The sequence below is a fragment of the Lactuca sativa genome, chromosome 6 (genome assembly GCF_002870075.4).
Source record: "Lactuca sativa cultivar Salinas chromosome 6, Lsat_Salinas_v11, whole genome shotgun sequence".
NCBI classification, from domain to species: domain Eukaryota; kingdom Viridiplantae; phylum Streptophyta; class Magnoliopsida; order Asterales; family Asteraceae; genus Lactuca; species Lactuca sativa.
Genome location: NC_056628.2, coordinates 67905376 through 67928137, shown reverse-complemented (window position 1 = coordinate 67928137; position 22762 = coordinate 67905376). Strand labels below are relative to the sequence as shown.

Genomic DNA, 22762 nt, shown 5'->3' with positions numbered 1-22762 from the left:
TTAAAATCATTTAAAGATAAGTTAAGGGTATGAACTCACCTGATTGTGAGTGATCTGCAAGGTAAGATAGATATATGATGCTTGAGTTCACAAGTGAAGTCTCGAAGCACTATTGGATCCTATAAGGCATATATTCACATATATGGGTATTCAATTCGTGTTTATAACTACTAACTAGTATAGGTAACTACCTAAGGTTGTAGGAAACACCCTAAATGAAGAGTTAGGCTCACAAATGGAAGCTTGGAAGGGGTTTCACGGCCACCCAAGGATGGGTTTGCGGCCCTATAGAGTTCACGGCCTCATGAGGTGTTCACGGTCCAATGAACCTATGAAGGGTTCACGACCCTTATGAAGGGTCCACGGCCGTGATCCCTTCAAGTTCATGAAGGTGATGACGAATCATGAAGAATCAAGGTTAGGATCTAGTAATCTTTCAAGTATAACAAGTTTAAGGTTGAAACACTTATGTGTTTGGAGCTTTGGAGGGTTCACGGTCGAAGCTTTTTGACAGAAAATGAGGGTGTTCACGGTTAGGAGGAGGAGAAGTGAGGAGAAAAAGTGGTCACTCATATATATATATATATATATATATATATATATATATATATATATATATATATATATATATATATATATATATATATATATTGGAGGTGGTTCACGGCCGTGAACACATTGTGAGTGGTTTTCTGAGTCGGATTCATCCTCCCGATCACAAGCTAACTCATCCTATCATCCAATCATACATTACACTAGGCTCAGAAACTCTCAAACAGGCCCTTAACAGGGCTAAAAGGTGGCATAAACAAGTCTGACTTTTGATTGATTTGGTTAAGTTTTCATGAATGAAATTTCGGGTTGTCACAAATATGAGATTCATAAAATCCATGCCATGTGTGGTCATCCATGCACCACGTCGTGGCATATGGGTTTTCTCCAAAAACCTCATCTTTGATCCCACTAAATCTTCAGCCATTTTGGAAAACGGGTGTTACAGTTTAATGGTTCAACAAAAATCAATGTTGATTCAATAATAATAGCTATTGATCTAGAAAACATCCAAAGATTAAAATGGTGTTGTAAAAGTGGATTAAATCAACTAGGGAAAAACTCTTGAAGAGTTTTGTAAATGTCGAACCAACAAGGAAAAATGGATATTTTGTTTTGATGTTGAACTCTGATACAATTTTTTTTATAAAATAAACAAACGCAAATAACCACAAAGAATACCGACAATAAATATAAAGTGGAAACAAAAACCACTATGAAATGACACTCTTATCAAAAATTTACATGAGTCATAAAAGTCACACACACACACAGAGAAAGAGAGAGAGAGAGAGAGAGAGAGAGAGAGAGAGAGAGTGAATAAAACTTGACATCGAAACGACTTTATATAACAGCCTTACAAGTTCTCCTAAGGCCATCTACAATGGTCATTTAATAGAGAGTTTAATGGGAAAAGAAAGCTTATGTGGCAGTTGAATGGATATACAAAGCATTGTGGAGTGGGTTGATTGAATGAGGGGTTTAATCCCCATTCAACGGTGGTATGGCTTTTCTTATCTTTTTTCTTTTTTTTTCTCAATTTATTATATAAACTTATTTTTTCTTTCTTTTTTTTTCTCATTTTATTGTAAAAACTTTTTTTTTTGTTTTTCTTTCTCAATAGAAAGTAATATTTAATATTTTTTTTGCAATAAACAATACATATATATATATATATATATATATATATATATATATATATATATTATACTTTATTTTATTTTATATTCAATAATTTAATTTATTAAGTTACTTCATATTTTTTATTCTAAACAATAAAAAATATATATAAATCTTAAAAACATTTTAAAAAGATAACATCTTATTTATTATAATACAACATAGTGATATTACATATTAATAAAACGTTCCCAAATATGCTCTATTAAATCATGTCGAAGAGCATGATGTACGGCATTATCGCGTAGTTTAGAGTTTCTTTGAATTTGATATTGAACTTCTTTGACAGGTCCTCGATTCACACGTATAGGAGGATCAACATCATCTGACCAATTACTAATTGCATTTCCTTCATTTTCTACGATCATATTATGTAATATAATGCATGTATACATTATATCCTTTATGTTTTTAAGTTGCCACGATCTTGCTGGACCTCGTACAATTGCCCAACGAGATTGAAGAACACCAAATGCTCTCTCCACATCCTTTCTTGCAGCCTCTTGCATTTCTTTAAAGCAAAGAAGAAGAAATGTTGTTGGCAAAAGCTTGGCTACAAATTTCAGAAGATAGCATTACTGGAAGTCAACAACGTGATAAAGAGTTCTGGAGACGAATTACTGCATACTATGAAAAAAGCAACACGTCGAACGTTGCAAGAACTCAAGCCAACCTCAAAACGCATTGGCATTACATGAACCCATTTGCAGTTGCATTTAATCAAATGTATATAGTGTTGAAAAGTCAACACCTCAGTGGATGGTCTGAGGATGATCTCAAACGTGCAACTTTTGAGCATTATCATGCGAGATATGGTGCCGATTTTAGGCACGAACATATTTGGAATATCGTTAAAAATGAACAAAAATGGAAAGGTTCAAGCACTGCATCTGGGACATCTATGTCTTCATGAAATACAAAATCTTTCATTAACCTGGATAATGATGAAGTTACAACTCGTCCAATTGGTAGGAATGCAGCAAAAAAAGCAGCAAAAGGGAAAGCTACCAATTCCACTTCGTCATCTGGTAATAGGTTTGATGAAATACTTGAAAAACATATAGAAAAAAATAAAAAGACTTTTGAACGCTATCAAAACTCCTTGGATATGAAGAATGCATTGAAAGAAAGAAAGATGAAGATTAAAGAAGAAAAGGTAAAGAATGATGAAATTTCAATCATTTTCATGGATCCCAGTACCATGTCGGAAGATGGACGTGAAATTTGGAGAAATCGTTGTGACGAGATTAAGATAAAATACAATATGAAGTAAAATTTGTATTTTAGATATTTTATTTTTTATTTAGTATATTATTTGTAACTTTTAATTTCTAAATTGTAATCTTTAATTAATATTTAGTAATTGTAACGACCAAAATTTCAAAACAATTAAAACTTTTCAAAAACCACCCATTTTAACAACGTTGTTACAAAAAGGTTTTCAATACATTATTTAACAGAGTATTTTCCCAGGTTCATATCATAAAACGCCAACGCGAGGAACGGTACGATCACGCCTTTGCCTTGCCACAGACTCCTGAGAACCTGAAAACATAAAACCACAACTGTAAGCCCGAAAGCTTAGTGAGATACCCCCAAAATACCAACCACATATACGCCCTTCCAGGCCACGACCTTCCGGTCCAATTCATATTGCCTTCCGGCCCATAACACATCGCCTTCCGGCCCATAACATATTGCCTTCCGGCCCATAACATATCGCCTTCCGGCCCATAGCATAAAATGCATACATAACATAACAGATCATAGAACAGCCATACATATCGGGTCAAACCCCAGACCAAGCAAACTTGCACATAACACATAACCATATAACAGATCACAGTCAGCAAATCGATCAACAGATCACATAACATAACATTACTCTAACCAAGATACCGGCCTAACCGGTCACTAGCATAACATCACCCTGCGAATCAGTCAACATACTACTTACACACATACGCCTTTCCAGGCCATGACCTTCCGGTCCACATCGCAATGCCTTCCGACCCACAACATGTAATGCCTTCCGGCCCACAACATATAATGCCTTCCGGCCCATAACGTAATGCCTTCCGGCCCATATTCCGCAATATCATAACAACAGACACTACCCGGATTTCCATCCAATAAAGGGTCGGCCTTGGTGCCTTAAACCCTATTGATATAGTGAGGATAACTCACCTCGAATCTGCCGACTGAACGGACAACCCAAGCTGCTCCGATCACTGATACGATCTCCACCTCTGGACAACCACCAATGCACTGAACTCAAACAATAAACAACAATTACCAAAATACCCCTGGAAACCATTGGTCAACCCTTGGTCAAAGACAAGGTCAAAGTCAACCCCTGACTGACCCTACTCGCCGAGTCAACCCGATGACTCGCCGAGTTTCCATACTCAGAACTCCACTCAATCTGCGACCTAACTCGCCGAGTCACCCCGAGACTCGCCGAGTTCCCACAACTTCTGGGTCCTCTCGCACACAACTCACCGAGTCATCCCTTGACTCACCGATTCTCGACTCAACCAGAGAATATCGGAACTCTTCGACAAGACTCGCCGAGTCCAAGAACAGACTCTCCGAGTCTATGGCTATCTTCAACCTACTCGCCGAGTTGTTCTTCCAACTCGCCGAGTCCCAGCTCGTCTTCAAGCAACTCGCCGAGTACACCCATGTGACTCGCCGAGTACTACCGGTCTGAATCCATACAGAAGCACTCCAAGCCATGCAATTGATCCAAAACATAGATCTAGCTTCCTACAACCCCTTCATCACGTAAAGTGGCAAACTTTACGTGAATCCAACTAGATCTAGGCTTTTTGCACTATGATTTAGGGTTTGGGACATAAAAGCTTCACTAAACACTCCAACACAGGGACTTTCATGCTCTCTGATTCTTCTCTACTCCAGATCTGAGGTAGCAACCTCAGATCTAACCTCTAGACTTCCAATTGCATCCATAGGCAAGATCCCACAAACCCCAAAATGAAGAAACAACATACAATCAGTCCAAGAACGAGATATTACCTTCAATGGACGCCTCAACTGCAATGAAATTCGAATCCAAGCAAAGCCCCTTGCTCCAAGCCTTCAATCTCCCAAATTCCTCCAATAATTACTTCTCAAAGCTCCAATCCACTCAGCAATGGTGCCTCTCCGCGATTTAGGGTTTTCTGGGGCTCAAGGGGTGATAAAGAGGCTGGGAGGAAAACATAATGTTCTTTATATAGGGCTCAACCCTGAGAATTAGGGTTTTCTCCAATCAGCGCCTACTCGCCGAGTCCTCCTCACCGACTCGCCGAGTCGGCTACTTAGTACGTGACCCAGTCGCGACTCTACTCGCCGAGTCCATCCATGGACTCGCCGAGTCACTCTTTCACAACTTACTCTTTTAGTCCTTCAACTCTACTCTTGATATTTCGGGATGTTACAGTAATTGTAACTTTGAATTTCTAATTAATGTAATATTCTAGTTTTATTTATTAATATTATTTATAAAAAAAATTAAAATGATGATGTGGAAATCCATTGAACTCTTAAGAGTTTAATGGAGTGTAGAGTTTAATAGGTTAAATGGTATAGTTAGTGGAATGCTGATGTGGCAATCCATTGAACTCTTAAGAGTTCAATGCATTGGAGATGACCTAATGATACTCTAAAATCCGTATAAATAGGAAACATTTTTAAATAAATTTGAGGTGTTGTAATTAAATAATAACTTTTTTAACGTGTTTTTTCCAAACCTAAATATGAAAATAAACATGCATTAAAAGTGTTTGGCAACATTTTGAACACATACGAATGGAGTAATATGTGGTAAGATGTAGACAATTGTACCTCTCGACGCAAATGTAACGAGACCGCTTCCATAAATAACCTGTGCCATATGAAACATGAGCCCAAAATTAACAATATAAGGAAGATGAGGGGATGTGGATAGCACAAAAGGTAAATGAAGGAATTACACTAGGGTCGTCTATATTACTCCACTGGCTTTATTTTAAGCCTGAAACCCTTAGACGCGGTCAAGCTCTCAAATGAGCAAATATCATTTATATAATTAATAATCAATCTTGAAAGCATACTATATATACAATGTCATATACATATCATGAGATTTTCTTATAATTCTTCTACCTAGTCAACAACAATGATAATAGATCAATGTCTTCATCAATATTGGTCCCAATTTGCATCATCGGACGGCCAGATCACTGTCTCCATGAGTCGTTCACGCATCAACTCCAAATTCTGATCTGATAAATTTTTGTACATTTCCCCATGATCCACTTTCTAACAATACACAATAACAAAAACAACAAGTCAAATTTACAATTTAAAAACATCACACAAAAACATTACTCATGCCATACCTTTATCCATTTTCCGTAGAGGTGAAGCCGAGTCACCATTACTCTTTCGGCTAGTTCATGTTTCTCCTATCAAAATAAATTACACCAATAAAAACATGTTTTTACCAATTTATCCGAAACTAAATGCCTTCAATCTTGATTTTTTGTTCCATAAACCATAAACTTCAATGTAACTTGCCACATTTCAAAATAGGTTTCATTTCTAGCATTTACCTTTTGGAGGACGCGAAGAAACCGCTTTCCATCACTCGGTTTGTTCAACACAACAAAACTGTTAAAATGATAAGTGAAAGTAGAAAATCAGTTTCTAGTGCTAGACTCGATGGCTCTGATACCATGTTAGATATGTGGAATCTATAAAAGAGACCTTTATATAGTATTGAGACTAATATTATATATTAGATGAGATCGTGTCTGCAGATATGGGACCATAACATTGAAAAAGTTGAGAAACATAAGAAACATGGAAGTAGACATCTTACTCGTAAAACCAACGATATTCTGTTGGGTTCATCTCATAAAGTTGGTTCATAACAGTCCTCACTGCTTTGTAAGTGAATAGATTAAATAATTGCTGAAACAACAAAACAAAAGCCTTTTGTCATATAACTCGTAGCAAAACACCAATGTCACATGAATGCAATTAGTTAAATCGATTGGTGGTCTCTGTAATATTTTTAGATTATCGTTTAAGATCAAAGCCAGATTTGAGTCTTTTTTTTTGTTTAATTTCTTAGGAAGCGTCTTGTTGATAGAATGTTTTTGGTAGAGAACGGAATCTGTGGAAAGAATCCGGATATGGAAGAATTGGATTTTGAAAGAATTATAATGACAAACTTGAAATTTAATACTAAAACTTGAATATTTTTTAATTTTCAGTTTTTAAATTTTCTATTGTCTATATATAAGGGTAATTTGGTCTTTTAATAATAAAATTGAAATTGAAAGAATATACAGAACTTAATTAGTTCGGTAAATTTTGCAACCACACAAGCCACATAATAGAATCTTGGATTCGAATTCCGTGTTGGAATCAATGAATTCGATCAACAGGAAGTCTAGCATAACTTTAGTTCAAGTTGAACTTAATGGGTTTAAGTGATTATAACATAAAGATACTACCACAAATTATTAAAACTAATTCAATAGTAATAAAAAAGAGGGAAAGATTTAGCATGTTCTTACTGCTTGAACATCACGAAAACTATCTTCATATTGTCCACCAAGTTCATTAACAATCACAAGACCTTTAGCTTTTCTTTGCTTCTTGCACGAAGGTGTTTTGGCTAAATACTTAGAGTGAATAAAAGAACTTCTTAATTCCAATGAACCAGGACGAAATTTATGCTCACTTTTTGTTTGATTCATATGAGTTTTTGATGTGAAAGAATCCAAACACAAACATGGCGACGTATGTGAATCCACAACCGACCTACCCACCACAGATATACCCCCTACCATCCTTCAAAAATAAGCTTCTTTATGTGAAAAAAAAATGCAGCTTTTTTACCCAAATCAGAATGAAACAAGAATCTTGAATGAGAAACAAGAGATTCCCAGACGAAAATAGAAAGAAAGATTTTGTGGGTATCAATGAAAAATGGAGATTAAAGACTAAAAATGAAGTTTTATGAACTTGGATGAATAAATGGGTGGGTACAAAGTGAAATGTTTGAATAAGTGTTGAGGAAAAGAAGTAGGATTTGAAGAGAATTTGTGGGAAGTGGGAGCGATGACCAGAAAAAAAAAATATGAGGTCCCAAATTTTCCAACCACTCAAGGTTCTTTTCTGGAATGCTTAAAATTTAAATCATCAAATTAAAGGATGATAATTTTGAGTCGTTTGAGACACGTGGATGGTCACCTTGTAATCTCGACACAAGTGTAAGGTCTTGTGTTGTATAGTGTTTAACTTGTGAATTTGCACATAGAGCATGTTACTTGTGGGGAAGGCTACCAAACTTCTTTTTCGTTTGTTTAACTACTTTCCAGTTCTATTTTGCTCTTTTAGAAAAATAGCTATATTTATTTGTTGTCTATAACCATTTTATGGTATTTTTCTACACGATTTTTAGTTTAAGACAAACTCCAATAGTCCATTAAATAAAACATTTTAGTGTGTGTTTTGCTTTTTAGCATTCCAACCAATCTCTAAAATACACCATCTTAGTGAAAACTCACTTTCATATCATAGTTTATCGGTTATTTTGCTACCAAGTAGTTGTGTAAGTTTTTACAAAAAAGTTCTGTTTTTATGAAGTTACTATGAAATATTTTAAATAAATAATATTTTTTTGAACGGCAAACATGTTGGGTTTCTTTAGCATCACTATCTAAGGTAGCGGAAACAATTAAAGATTTACTTAAGTATACATACACCCTAGAATCTATGTTTTGCTAGTTTTAGCAACGTAATTTAAAAATCAACAGAAAAAAATAATAACCTCTTGATTGCTTGATTGTGAGCTTGTGACTGCCAGTTCGTTGCAATGGATAAAGGATCCAAAATAGCACCTTTCTAATGAAGTCAAACCCACAAAACCAAAAGCAAAAAGAAGAAACCCTAGTTTAGGGTTTATGAATTTCTTATCGAAGGAGAAAGGGAGAGATGTGGACAATTTCTGTGTGAATCACCAGCTCTAGGGTTTGACCACTAGTAGTTTATTTATAGGCAGTAGTCTATTTATAGGCAACATATAGAATCATATAAGGATTCAAACGGTAAGGTTAATCTTTATTTAATTCTTATGCCTATAAAGAGAACAGCCAAAACCGTCCATATTAAGCTCTCTAGGAGCTTCCAGAATATTCCAATTAATATTTTCGATTGATTAATATTCAAGCTCTTTAATCAAATAAAAATTTTAAATAATTACCAAAATGATTTGTAATTAATTTATTAATTCTTTAATAAATTAACAACTTATTTTTACCTCCATTTCCTTATGTTATTTGGGTCATGAGGCCAACCCAAAGAGATCCTATTGTTATTAAAAATATTCACAAAACAGTTAAAGTCCCTGAACAACATATCCAACAAAAACACAAGACACTCCTTACACTACTCTTAAAATACTTATTTCATCTCCAACAAGACTTGAACACTCAACCTTTGGCTGGGAGCATATTTTCATAAACACTTGATATCGTTGGACTTTAAGCTGTTAATTTGATGTTTCAATAAATAATCTATGGAGTATTATCATTCGAGATTAATATTAAATATTTAACATAATCTTGATTTGTCTCATAATATATGTAAAATAAATTTTTTTAAAAAATTGTTCATATGGTTGTCATTTTTTTTTTGTGGTTGCACTCCAAAAGAGTTTGGACTTGCACCATATTGGTCCAAATTGAGATTTTTTTTAGTGATTTTGGTTCTTAAAAATTTGAAAGGGCTTAAAAGGACTATATTAAAATTATTATTTTCCTTTTTATTTACAATTATTTTTTAATTAAAAAGAAAACAAAAACCCACCAACCACCCTTATCTCTTTCTTCTATTACAAGACTTGCATCACTCAACACATTACCACATAAATAACTCACTTTCTTCCTCCACCGCTTCTTCTTATGGTTGATCCAGGCGGTCAACCGTACGCTCCTCGTAACAGTGGTAACGTCTAACCGATACCTAAACTTGACGAGATATGCTCATTGTCGTCAAATTTAAGAACATTATTATTCGAAAATGAAGATCAATGGAAGATTTGTAGCCCAGTTTTTTGAAATTTGAAATTAACCATATCCATTCTCCACCACCCAAGTCTATAAATAAATTCATGGGATTCTGCAAGAGAAAATCTGAAGTGAGTCAAGGCAAAGTTGAAGTAGTGGGCGCAAATGGTTGCTTGTTCCATGAAACAATGTTCTTGAAGTAGCAAAGAAAGGGATGGATACAACCACACATACAAATAAAATCTGAGAATAAACAATGTAGAACTAGATTCTCACTGTAAACAAATTAAATGAATAGATTCTAATCACCCACATTAAGTTGATGATGCTTATTTGAGTAAATTTGGTTTTAGAGTGCAAAACATCTGGCAGATCTTCGGGGATCAACTGAACTCTATTAGGTGGTCTACATCTATGTAAAGGAATGGGTCATTTATAGTCTTGATGGTATATGTGTATAAGGTTATGTAAGTTCACACCTTATAATCTCATGAAGCAAACACCCTACATGTTGTATATCGGCGTCAACGTCTACATACCGACAGCACCATCGTATCACGTCTATCCGCATCAGCGAGTAGTATAGTTATATGTAATCTTTTATATATTAGGTATTGATATATATATATATATATATATATATATATATATATATAATAGATAATGGATCCAATATCCTTGTGATGAGGGTCAATTCTTAGTATAGATAAGATACAATCCCATTAATCAAGGGATATATTTGTATAGATTAGTATATAATCTACATTAGGGTAAACTTTAATGTAGAGAGTTCGTCTTGGTAACCGTCCTTGTGACAAAACTTCTTCTTGGTGAAGACAAACCCTTTCTTAGGGAAAGACAATTTGGAGAACTCTATGTGTTATTTACTTTCTACTCTTTGTTTTCTTAGATTAGTTTACTTTTGCTCTTTATACTTGAAGTGTATCCGGTCGATACAAACCTTCAATTGGTATCAGAGTAGGTTTTTGATACACTTAAGTAAATCATGTCGACCTCTTTTATTCCAAAATCAACTGTTAGCAACAAGATGCATCCATTTGATAAACACGTCTTCTCTTCTTGGAAATAAAAGGCCATGGAAGGTCTGAGTTCATGGACTTTGATATGCTCAATAGCGTCAACATTGGTCTGATCGTTGTTATGCATCAATCATCCTATGATGGTGCATCTAGTAGTAAGCTGAAAGAGAAATCTATACTTGGATATAATAAGGAAGAGAAAAAGATGTTGAATCTCGATGTAAAGGCGAGAACTGCTATTAGAAACTCACTCCCTTATTATGTCTATTGTTTGGTTCAAAACTGTTCAACCGCTCAAGAGCTAAAGATTACACTATCATCTGCTTTTGAAAAAGAAAACTCCTCAGATGATGAAGGTAAGTGTCTCATGACCCACATCGTCAAATCTCACGCTGACACTTCAATTGACATCGTTGGGACTCTTGACGTTGATCCTTCTCAAGCTATTGCAGACCTTAAGACAGAATGGGATGCTACATCAGTGTATCAGGTAAAAAATCTCGTTAACTACTCTTCTATTGAAAACATCAAAAAATATGACATGATTGGTCACTTACGTTTCAAACCATTGATATCAAATAAAGAAAGACCTTCTCTCGGTTTTGAGTTAAATAAAATAAAAGAAAAACTCTCCTTTTTCGAAAATTCTTTTTCTACGTTAAAAATGGAAAACACATGCATCTCACTGACCAATAAATTTTCTTCACACCGGAAAAGAAAAAGGTGTTGATCATGCTAGATGCATTCAACTTATTTTGAAATATTGGGCCTCTTCTCACATAAATGTAAAAAGAATTATTAATGTTTAGGTTCCAGATCGGTGTGAGAAAATTCTTGGAGGTGATATAGAAGGTGTTGTTTCCTTAACCAAAGTTGTTGAGACTAAACGAACCTTCTACAAAGCTGGTTGTTTAAAAGAAGATTTTAAGGATAGATTTGTGAGCTCTTATTTTATAAATCAAACTTTAATTGATACTCACTGTGACAACCCGATATTTCGAGACAATGTAATGTAAACCAATCAAATTTAGGTCAAAATATAACTTCCCTAAAATCTTGTTTGGGTTAAATAAAGTAGTAGGAATCGTATCAAGGTTTCCAAGCATATAAAGAACCCTAAAATCCGAGTTATAACGAAGAAGTTATGACCAACCGAAGATTCTCGGCAAAAACCAGCATCAGCGATTAATCGTAAAACGCGAAATTTCGATGCAATAGTTTTTAGCCTTAAGTATCTAAATGGAAGTTATAGACAACCTCAATCTATGATCGTACATAAAAAGAACGTCCAAATCTGACTTCGGATGTGAAAGTTATGAATTTTTGAAGAAATTCCTTAATCACATCATTTTAATAAATAAATAATAAAAATAATTTCGGAATTTGCCAACGGAATCTAAACGAAAGTTGTAGATCATGGTCTCACCTTCGCGTGGATATAAAGAACGTCAAAAACGGAGTTCGTATGAGGGAGATATGAATTTTAGAAGTTTAATTAAAATAAATATAAATTTAATTATAAATTCCCGGTATTATCCGAAGGGGAGTCATCGGATAGGGCCGAAGTACGCCCTGCGTACCTTCGTACGCCCCGCGTACTGAGATCAAGGGCTTCGGATCGTCCACGTCGCCAATATCCGAGGAATCCGACCCGTCCGACCCGTCCGACCCGCTGTCCCGTCCGACCCGCCGTCCCATCCGACCCGCGTACCCAGCAACCCGTCCCATCCGAACCGAGGCAGTCGAGGCTTCGGTCACACATGACGTACGCGTACGCGCTGCGTACGAGCGTACGCCCCGCGTACGGAGGCGGTTCAGCCTTCCTATAAATAGGATGCGAGGCTTTCCGAAAATGTTGCTCACTTCTCTCTTTTCTCTCTCGATCTTGCCTCGTTTTCCGTGCCCGTTATAACCCGAAGCTCTGGTCTTTTTGCTCAAGTCCCGAGGGTCGATTTTACTCCCGAGATTCCCGAGAATCCCGAGGAAAATCCGTTTCCCGAGACAAAACTCTGCCCGGTTTTCCATCTCGCTATCTTCAAGCTTTCATGTGAGTTCATAACCCTTAAATAATGTTTTAAACTACTTTTAAATGCTTTATGGGGGGGGGGGATACAAGTAGAATCATGCTACTTATTATGTCAATCGCATGTGATTAGTAAGTAGGAGTATATTACTTATTACATCAATCACATGTGATTAATATACAACATTCAAAAGATTTGGCTACTCATTAGCCGTTTTACCAAACAGTTTCCTTCAAATGATTTTTATAAACATTTTATATGTTTTAAACTCCTTATTACGCTGTACCTCTTACTCTGTTTATCATATTTCAAACTTATTTACAACTGTATTTCAAACAAATGTTCCTTATACTTATATTGTTTTATCAAACTTATGCCTTCAAATTGTTTTATAGATTGACATCAAGTCGATCTTTCCTTAAACTAATATTTATGTTTCAAATGTTTTACCAAACTTATTTATGCTTTTATATTATAAATTGCATGCCTCTATATGTATAGTTATATAAGAAATGTTTAAAAGACTTAGGAAGGCTATCCACCCTATTTCCTTTTCGCGCCTTGAGATGTGGTCTGGTGGGATATTGGATACTCATCCGAAGGTCGTTTAAATATTAGTTATATATCATGTGTACACATAAAGTCATAAAAGGTCCTTCCAATTCATCCTATGCCCTTGGGTAGCAAGGGTATACATCCACGTCCATACGTACCACTTAGATCACTAGTAAGCTACCATATGGGTAGTTCAGGAAGATACTAGAACCATTACTAGAACGCGATATCATACAACGAGTCAGTTCATTCATGAGTCAATACTTTCTAGAACATTGCTGTACAATACATATACATCTATACTAGGACGAGAACATATACAATTATACTAGAACGCTTACATGACAATACTTGCTAGATAGAGAGAACACACATTACAGCTAGCACACGTAGAACATTTCAGTACACCATAAGTACAATTACATGATCACACTTACATGAGTACGCTTTCATATACATAGGATAGACGTCACTAGGGGCTATAGCTCAGAACCAGTTTAGGATCTAACTATACTGATAAAACACACTACGATTGTGATTGTTATATCGAGTATACATGATCGCAGGTAATGTGATGCTCACGGCTTGCATTCATGCAGGGGTCGTGTGTAGGTCCTAAAATCCCTTTGATAGGGGAGCGAAACAGTCTGGGATCTAGACATCACATTATACCTTATCCATCAAATAAGGCAAGTTGAGTATCGGTGTATTGATATATATATTTATATATATCCAAATACTGTGGTACTTGGTAGTATTACCCTAGATTTAAGGTAATAGGTACGGTTGTAGTTCGACACTACACCATAGTACCATTTCTTTCCCATTACATTCACTTCGTGAATTTTTCATAGGAAACGCGGTAATGTAGATGCTATCTGTTGATAAATAGTAGCCCTTTTAGAGCTACGATTTAGTACTACGTTAATTTTTCCAGTACATATTTCAGTGATAACCTCACTTAAACATAAATATACAATCTATATTTTGAGTAATGATAGTTATACTTTGGAAAAATACATACTCTTACAAGAGACACACACACACATAACAGTTAAGTCTTGGTAGAAGACTCCTTTTGTTACTAATAGGAATCATAGGGATTTCTAGGGATTTTCAAACATTTACAGTTGAGCTACAAATATTTTCATACTTATACTCGTTTTCTTTCAAAGCAATGTCAAGTCTTAGAAATTATAAGTTTTCACAAATTAAGACACATTAATACTTATGATCTCACCAGCTTTAAAGCTGATACTCGCTTTCAAAATTACTTGTATCCTCAGGTCATCATAGACAGGTACTGATGCAAGGAAAACGGAAGATGGAGCTTATTCAAGACTTATCTTTCATTTTGATTTATGCTCTAGTGTTTATTAAAATTTGTCAGAATACAATTGTATAATAATTATTTTATTAATGCAATGGATGATGTTGTTGCTTGTTTACTACTTTACATTGTTGTTGATATTATACATGACGTCCTCCGCCCCAGAATGTTTCCGCCGTTCTCGGTTTTGGGGTGTGACACTCACTGCTCTACAAATTCTAAGGGTATCACCAAATGTGTTTCTCGATTATCTGCTCTTGATCATTCTCATCAACCTTCTCACTATGAGTATGTTCTTCCCTACACTAAGATTATTATAAAATTTCCTATATGCAATGATGAAGTTTATTCACTAAACGAAATTCATATCATTTTTCCTCAATGCTCTGTTAGCAATTCTAAACCTGAAGATCAACCAAAGTCGTCTACTTCTGATGACTCTCAATGACTCATGGGACTCATGACAAGGTATCATCTAAGCATACCATCGATAACATTCTTTCTTCCAGAACTAAAACAAGAACTCTTAAATCAAATTGTCAAAGTTCTTTGGATTCAACAGTTGAAAAGAAATAAAAAATATATTGATATAGGAAAGAATCTTGGAATCAAAGCTTGTTATCGATGTGGTGATGCCTCTCACAAAGTCAGCGAGTGCACTTTTGAAAAGAACATTATTCGTGCTGACAACATCATGACTCGTAATTATAAGTGTACCAAAAAGGAAAACTCGTTGAACTATCTCCCCGATGATTTATATAATATCTTTTCTTGAGTGACACATTGCCAAAAGGGTCAGCGTTTATTGTGTGAATTTTTGGTTTTGTTTTAGGGCTTATTGTATAATATAGTTTTACATTAAAGAGCATATTTGATATTTAGATAGCGGTTGCTCAATACATATAACCGGATTCAAGTCTCTTCTAGAAGATTTCATAAAGAAGGATGGTCTGACTATTACATATAGAGATAACGGCAAGGGATCTACAAAAGGATTTGGATCCATCAAGTACAATTATGTTGTTTTCAATAATGTATCTTATGTGAAAGGTCTTCAGCGTAATCTCATTTCAATCAGCCCACTGTATGAAGTTGGCTATGAAGTCCTCTTTAACAACAGAGAAGGAAAGGTTGTTGATCAAAAAAATATCATTGTTCTGATTGCAAACTGACATAATGATATATATATATATATATATATATATATATATATATATATGTTTTGGATATGTTTTCTACTGACAACTCTCTTCATCGTTGCTTTTTCTCTCATGACCAGTCTCATATATATTGGTTGTGGCACAAGAGTCTATTTCATCTGAATTTCAAGAACATATCAAAGATCTCAGGGGATCAGCTTGTAAGAGGAATTCCTAAGATGCAATTTGTCAAGGATAAGTTGTGCTCAACATGTGAAAATGGAAATAAAACCAAATCTTCCTTCACACCAAAGTCATGTTCTTCCATTATCAAACCACTTTATCTTCTTCACATGGATCTTTTTGGACCAGTTCCAGCTAAGTCAAGAGTTGGAAAGAAATTCACTCTCATCATTATGGATGAGTTGTCAAGGTTTGCGTGGGTAGTCTTTTTAATAAAGAAAAGTCATGCTGCTGATGAAATCATTATTCTCATCAAACAATGGGAAGTTCTTTGTGATCACAAAGTAGGGCAATTACATAGTGATCATGGAACTGAATTCAAGAACTCCTCTCTAGAAGACTTTTGCTCAATCTAAGGAATTTCTCAAAACTTCTATGTTGTTAGAACTCCCCAGCAAAATAGTATTGCGGAGAGAAGAAACATAAATCTCAATGAAGCTGGAAGAACTACGGTCATTGAAGCTGGTCTTCCTTTGTCATTTTGGGTTGAAGCTATCAATACAACGCGTTATACCCAAAATTGGTCTATCGTTTTTAAGCGTCATTGGAAAACTGCTTATGAGCTACTTAAGGGAAAGAAATCAAACATTTCTTATTTTCATTTATTTGGATGTTTTTGTTAGATATTGAATCAAAGAGATCAACGCTTGAAGTTTGAAGCTAAAGCTGGTGAAGGAGTGTTTCTGGGTTATTTCAGCGTATCCAAGGATTTCAGGATATTCAATCTTTCAAGGTAAACTGATAAGGAAACAACTCATATCACCTTCGATGAAGAATCATTCATTCATGATCGAGTTGACCACCCCTCATCGATTCTAAATGAGCTTTCATACAGTCCTTAAGACCCTGTTTTTGATTAATTCATCAACTCACAGCTTATGTTTGAAGATCAGCATGAAGAGGCTGAACCATCCAATCATGAAGACTCTGCTCCAAGTAATTCAAATGAAAGTTATAATCTAAGAATTTTTTGAGATCATCCTGAATCCCAAATCATTGGAGATGTAAACTCTGGAATTCTCACTCATAGCAGAGTCAGCAACAACTTATGCATGTTTGTAAACTTCATCTCAATGATTGAACCAAATAATGTTGTTGATGCCATATAAGAAGCTGAATGGATCAAGGCTATGTAGGATGAACTAAATGGATTTGAACATCATCGTGTGTGGACTCTTGTTCCCAAGCCTCAAGGAAAGATTATCATTGGCACTCATTGGGTTTTCAGGAACAAAATAGATGAAGATGGGATCGTTATAAGAAATAAAGCTAGACTTGTGGCTCAAGATTTCTGTCAGCTAGAATGGTTAGACTATGATGAAATAGTTTCTCCTCTTGCTAGACTTGAAGCAGTTCTCTTGTTTCCTGCCTTTGCTTCTTTTAAGAACTTCAAAGTCTATCAAATGGACGTCAAGACTGCCTTCTTACATGGAGATCTTCAAGAAGAAGTATTTCTAAAACAACCACCAGGGTTTGAAAGTGAAGAGTTTCCAAATCACGTGTATCATCATGATAACGTTGTCTATTGTTTAAAGCAGACACCTAGAGCATGGTATGACACATTGGCGAGCTATCTTCTTACAAGTGGATAGAACAAAGAAAATATTGCCAACACTTTGTTCATCAAGAATTCAGGATCTCACATCATTCTTGCTCAAGTGTATGTTGATGATATCATTTTTGGATCCATTGGTGAAAAACTAAGCTTGAAATTCACAGAGATCATGGCTAAAAAGTTCGAGACGAGCATAATAGGAGAACTAACCTTCTTTTTGGGTTTGCATGTCAAAAAACTAGTTTATGGTATTTTTGTTTTCCAAGAAAAATATGTTGCGGATATACTGAAAAAGTATGGTTTCTCTAATTTCAATCTGAAAAAGACTCTGATGTCCTCATCAACATTTATTGGCGATGATCCAAATGACACTGATGTGAATGCAACTTTGTTACAAGGAATGATAGGATCTCTACTCTATCTTACTGCCAGTCGCCTTGACATTATGTTTTCTACTATATTGTGTGCTCGTTATCAAGCCAATCTTAATGAATCTCATCTTCTTTCTATGAAAAATATCTTTCGTTACTTAAAACACAAACCCAATCTTAGGTTATGGTATCCTTGTGATTCTGAGTTCAAGTTGGTGGGATAAACTGACTCTGATCATGATGGATGTGGCATTGATTGAAAAAGCACTTCATGAGGAGCTTAAATGCTTGGAAATATATTGGTAAGATGGTCCAACAAAAATCATACATCAATAGCTTGATCTGCCGCTAAAGCTGAATATGTAGCCACCGGAAGGTGTTGTGCTCAGATACTATGGATTCATAATCAGCTCTTGGATTTTGGTCTAACTTCTCAAAGACTCCCATCTTCTATGACAACACCAGTGCCATTCAGATGATACATAATCTAGTGCAACATTCCAAGACCAAGCACATTGATATCCATCATCACTTCATCAGGGACATTGTTCAAAAGGGAAAAGTGGAGTTGTTCTATATTCCATCCACCGATCAGTTGGCTGACATTTTCACTAAGGCATAGGACGAGAAGACTTTAAACAAATTGTTTGCAGATCTTGGCATGCTTTTAATGAATTAATTATTTCTTAACTCTTTTGATTTAATATTTCTTCTGCTTGTTTCTGAAAAACACAAAAACAAATAATTAATTTATTATGTTTATAGACTTTTACATAGTGTGTTTAAGCTTTATTTCTAATATTTACATTCACCTCTCTTTTTTATCTATTTTTCAGGCCTATCTAAGATTTATATGCATCTTCTTTCTTTAGAGCTTGTGAGAACTGGAGTCATCCAGAAAGATCTTAATGTTGTTGGTGTTGAGAAAAAGAGTGGCATCATGTCCTATTATTCTTGTGAATGCCCACTTTCTCCTCCACTCACTGTTATAGATGCAAAGAGCAACCATCAATGTAGTAAGTCTTGTTTTCATCTACTGAATCATAATCCGATAAAACCTTGAATTCCCTCATGTTGATCTTGAGGACACGATCGTTTCATGGATTTAAGCCAATTAACTTGTTAGTTACAAAGACTGGTCTATGCTTCTCTCCTGCTCTTGGTAAATATAAAGCTTGGACTACATCTGCAATGTTTCAATGATAAATGGCTTCATCACACTTGATTTGTAGTAAGATGTATTGTGTACTGATGAGTTTTATCTTTACTTGCGTCTTCTTTTATAGAAAAACCTTAAGGGTAGATATTCCGAAGAAAGGAAGTAAATTAATAAGTAGTTATTTCAAAAGATTTCTTTTTTATGATACTACGCAAAAAACATTTCCGCCTTTATGATTCTTTTGAAAAAGGCTATGTAGAGGGCCTATTAAAATGGTTGTATATTCCTTTTTAAACTATTTTCTTGTTTGACTAACTTTTTGGTTGTATTCTTATTATTCTGTCCCATACCATATTAAATGAATAGATGGTGAACTTTATACTTCTAGACAGCAACTTAACTCTATGATATGGAAGTTAAACCGCTTCTTGTTGATGACTTAACATCGTTGATGATTCACTCTGATTTCACCTCAACATGACTGAAACAATCCATTCTTTCCTTAACATCTTCTTAATAAAACTTGATGATTCAATGTGATATACCACACACTGATGAAAGTTTGAAACTCTGTCTCGATGGTTAGTTTATGTACCGTAGGCTATCACACACACCAACCCATTTTTATTATTCAACATATGATACAAGACATTGATGAAAATTTGAAAAATATGTGTCTATGGGTATATCATTGTTCGTGATATATTACACGCACCTACCCATTTTTTCTCAATAATTCTTCTATCAAGAAGTTAATGATTCAGTGTATTAGCCATACACTGATAAAACTTCGACACTCTTTGCCGATGGGTACATATTATACTGAAATGCATTACACACATCATACCACTCTTTTCATTTTCTTCTAATAAAACTGATTAATGAGTCAGCATATCAAACCACACACTGGTGAATCTCACAATACTATATCCAAGAATTGTAGTTTAAAACTATACTATCAGGAAACTTCACAATCCCGTATTTGCTGCTGATGTCAAAAATGGGGAGAATCATGCTAAAGCTAAAGAAATCTTGCTAAACCTAGGGGGTCAAGCTGACATCAACATTCTCATCTTATCATCTCTCCGTCCGTCTGCTGCGATTCATAAATACCGTCTCAACCACTTGACAATCAAAAATGGGAGTCATTCATCTTCTCAGGGGGAGCATTTGTTAAAGCTAAAGAACTTAAAATTTCAATCTTACTCTCAGGAGGAATGGGAGCTAAAGGATTAATTGAATATTAGTTTTGACATCATCAGGGTCATCGTCTACATACTACACACTTCCTATCAGCGTCATCGTCTACATATCGACAACACTAGCGTATCACGTCTATCAACATCACCGAGTAGTATAGTTATTCTATGTAATCTTTTGTATATTAGGTAATATATATATATATATATATATATATATATATATATATATATATATATCATAGATATCATATCTGATATCCTTGTGATAAGGATCGATTCTTTGTATAGATGAGATACAATCCCGTTAATCAAGGGATTGTTGGAATAGTGTCTAAGGCTTCAACTATATTAGGCAAGTATCTGACCCGGTTGTGCATGGTCCTTTTGGGTTGCCTTCACCATAGCAACTTGACAGGATGATTTATTACGAGAGAAGAAATATTATTAATATATTATGAGAATAATATAAGGAATAATAATATTATTATTTGATTAATATAAGTCATAAATTAATTAGAAATTAATTTGGTGACTTAAAGAGATTAATTGATTAAAGGGGCATAAACTGTCAATTGTATGATAGTTGGATTTTGGGCTATAAATCCCTTATGGATAATGGTGGACGATTTCTAGGGCTTAGTATAGGCTTAGAATTCGTCCAAGGCTTATCAATTAGGGTATTGGATTGCTTAGGGCCTAAGTTATCCAATTAGGGTTTAAGGGTGAAACCCTAGGAGCCTTACAAGTATAAATAGATCCCAAGGGTTAAGGAAATCGGCACTTGTGCTTTAGAAAGAAACCCTGGCTGATTTCTCTTCCCTCTCCTCTCTCTCAAATCATCCTCTTGCTAGTTGGTGTTTATAAGCCATTAGAGGAGTGACAATTGTGACTCTAAAGCTCCAAGGACAAGAAGATCAAGCAAGTGATTTAAGGTAAACTTCTAATTCTGATTTCATATGTTATTATGCTCTATTAGTCATTAGAAGTCTTGGGTTCAATGCATGTTTAATTAGATAAACCTAGATCCAAGCATTAGGGTTTGCATGTGCACATAGGAATGTTCATATGGTTAAAACCCATCAGTGGTATCAGAGCCTAGATTGGTTTCTATTGAATTGATGCATTGGTTGCTTGTTTGATGCCTTCAAAATTCGAATTTTGTGGTTCTGTCTGATGGACTCGGCGAGTCCCATAGTGGACTCGGCGAGTAGGCTAGACTCAGCGAGTCCATTGGGGTACTCGGTGAGTCCAAGTGTCAGAAAGAGCAAATGTCGGGATTTCTTGCTGTTTATCTTTGAGATACTTGCCTTTATCATATTAGATCAATATAAATCCGATTTTATGATATATATGAGTATATTCTTGATCTAATTGAAGATATTTATCAATTAATAAAATATTTATTTCCTTATGTGATAATTGATTAATTATTTTGATTAAATTGGTAAATTGTTTTGCAAGAAATTATTAAATAAATCAAATATGGATAATTATGTGATTAAATGTTAATTCAGATTATTTGTTATTTGACCCCCTATGTTTTGAAAAGTTTAAAACTTACCCTCAAGTTTTGAAATTTATGTTTTGTGATTAAAGTTTAATTTAGACAATTTAAATTTCAAACCCTAGAATTTTACAAGTTTAAAATTCAACCCTATACTAATATAATATTACAAGATTAATATATATATATATATATATATATATATGTATATATATATATATATATAATTAAAATTCTATTCTTACCGTTAATAGGCCTCATTCACGAAGCCGGTCTATAAGGTGGGTATAAGGTTGATGTGACAACCGTCAATTTTCAGTCGAGTCAAAGTCAACGAAAGTCAACAAGTCAAACCGGTCCACTCATTTTGCCGTGAGTACTAGAGCTTACGTTAAGTAACTCCTAAACAACTCTCTATTCTAACGAGAGATCCTAAATCAAAAAGTGCGTACATCTAGATCTCCTTAACCTAAAACTGTGGTACGTGGCGAGCCAAACCGATAAAACAATGTCGCATACTCATCGGGAGTATGCAAGATCCTTAAACAAGGCGTAACGGGGCTTACGGACCCTGCATTGCAAAGCCGAGCACTCAAAAAGGTCACCAATGAAACCTCTCTCAATCGTTTTCACTCTATCTCTTCTTATGTCAAATCTCTCCCAAATCTCTCTAAGTATGTGAAATCTCTCCCACATATCTCTTTGTATGTGAAATCTCTCCAAGTATGTCAAATCTCTCCCAAATCTCTCTAAGTATGTGAAATCTCTCCCACATATCTCTTTGTATGTGAAATCTCTCCAAGTATGTCAAATCTCTCCCAAATCTCTCTAAGTGTGTGAAAT

At 35.0% G+C, this 22762-nt stretch overlaps 3 protein-coding genes across 4 annotated transcripts; 1 reads left to right on the top strand and 2 right to left on the bottom strand.

Annotated features, from left to right (window-relative positions):
• Nucleotides 1-1901: 1901 nt before the first annotated feature.
• Nucleotides 1902-2240, bottom strand: LOC128126806 (uncharacterized). Its single transcript, XM_052764936.1, has one exon. The coding sequence runs from the start codon at nt 2238-2240 to the stop codon at nt 1902-1904; it is 339 nt and encodes a 112-aa protein (XP_052620896.1).
• A 23-nt stretch (nt 2241-2263) lies between these two features.
• LOC111877468 (glutathione S-transferase T3-like) lies at nt 2264-3004 on the top strand. The gene is made up of 2 exons (XM_023873987.2): nt 2264-2606; nt 2682-3004. The coding sequence occupies exons 1-2, from the start codon at nt 2264-2266 to the stop codon at nt 3002-3004; spliced, it is 666 nt and encodes a 221-aa protein (XP_023729755.2).
• A 157-nt stretch (nt 3005-3161) lies between these two features.
• On the bottom strand, nt 3162-7900 carry LOC111877494 (chaperonin-like RbcX protein 2, chloroplastic). Of its 2 annotated transcripts, XR_008224765.1 has the most exons (7): nt 7302-7900; nt 6599-6690; nt 6330-6387; nt 6117-6182; nt 5881-6036; nt 5581-5620; nt 3162-3276 (listed from the first exon to the last, which is right to left on the bottom strand). XR_008224765.1 is itself a non-coding variant. In XM_023874011.3 (5 exons), exons 1-5 carry the CDS (start codon nt 7575-7577, stop codon nt 5917-5919), a joined length of 612 nt encoding a protein of 203 aa, XP_023729779.1. In that variant the 5' UTR covers nt 7578-7900; the 3' UTR covers nt 5782-5916. The 2 variants fall into 2 exon arrangements, 1 of the variants encoding a protein (XP_023729779.1); XM_023874011.3 differs by lacking the exons at nt 3162-3276; nt 5581-5620 and having other exon boundaries at nt 5782-6036.
• Nucleotides 7901-22762: the final 14862 nt, after the last annotated feature.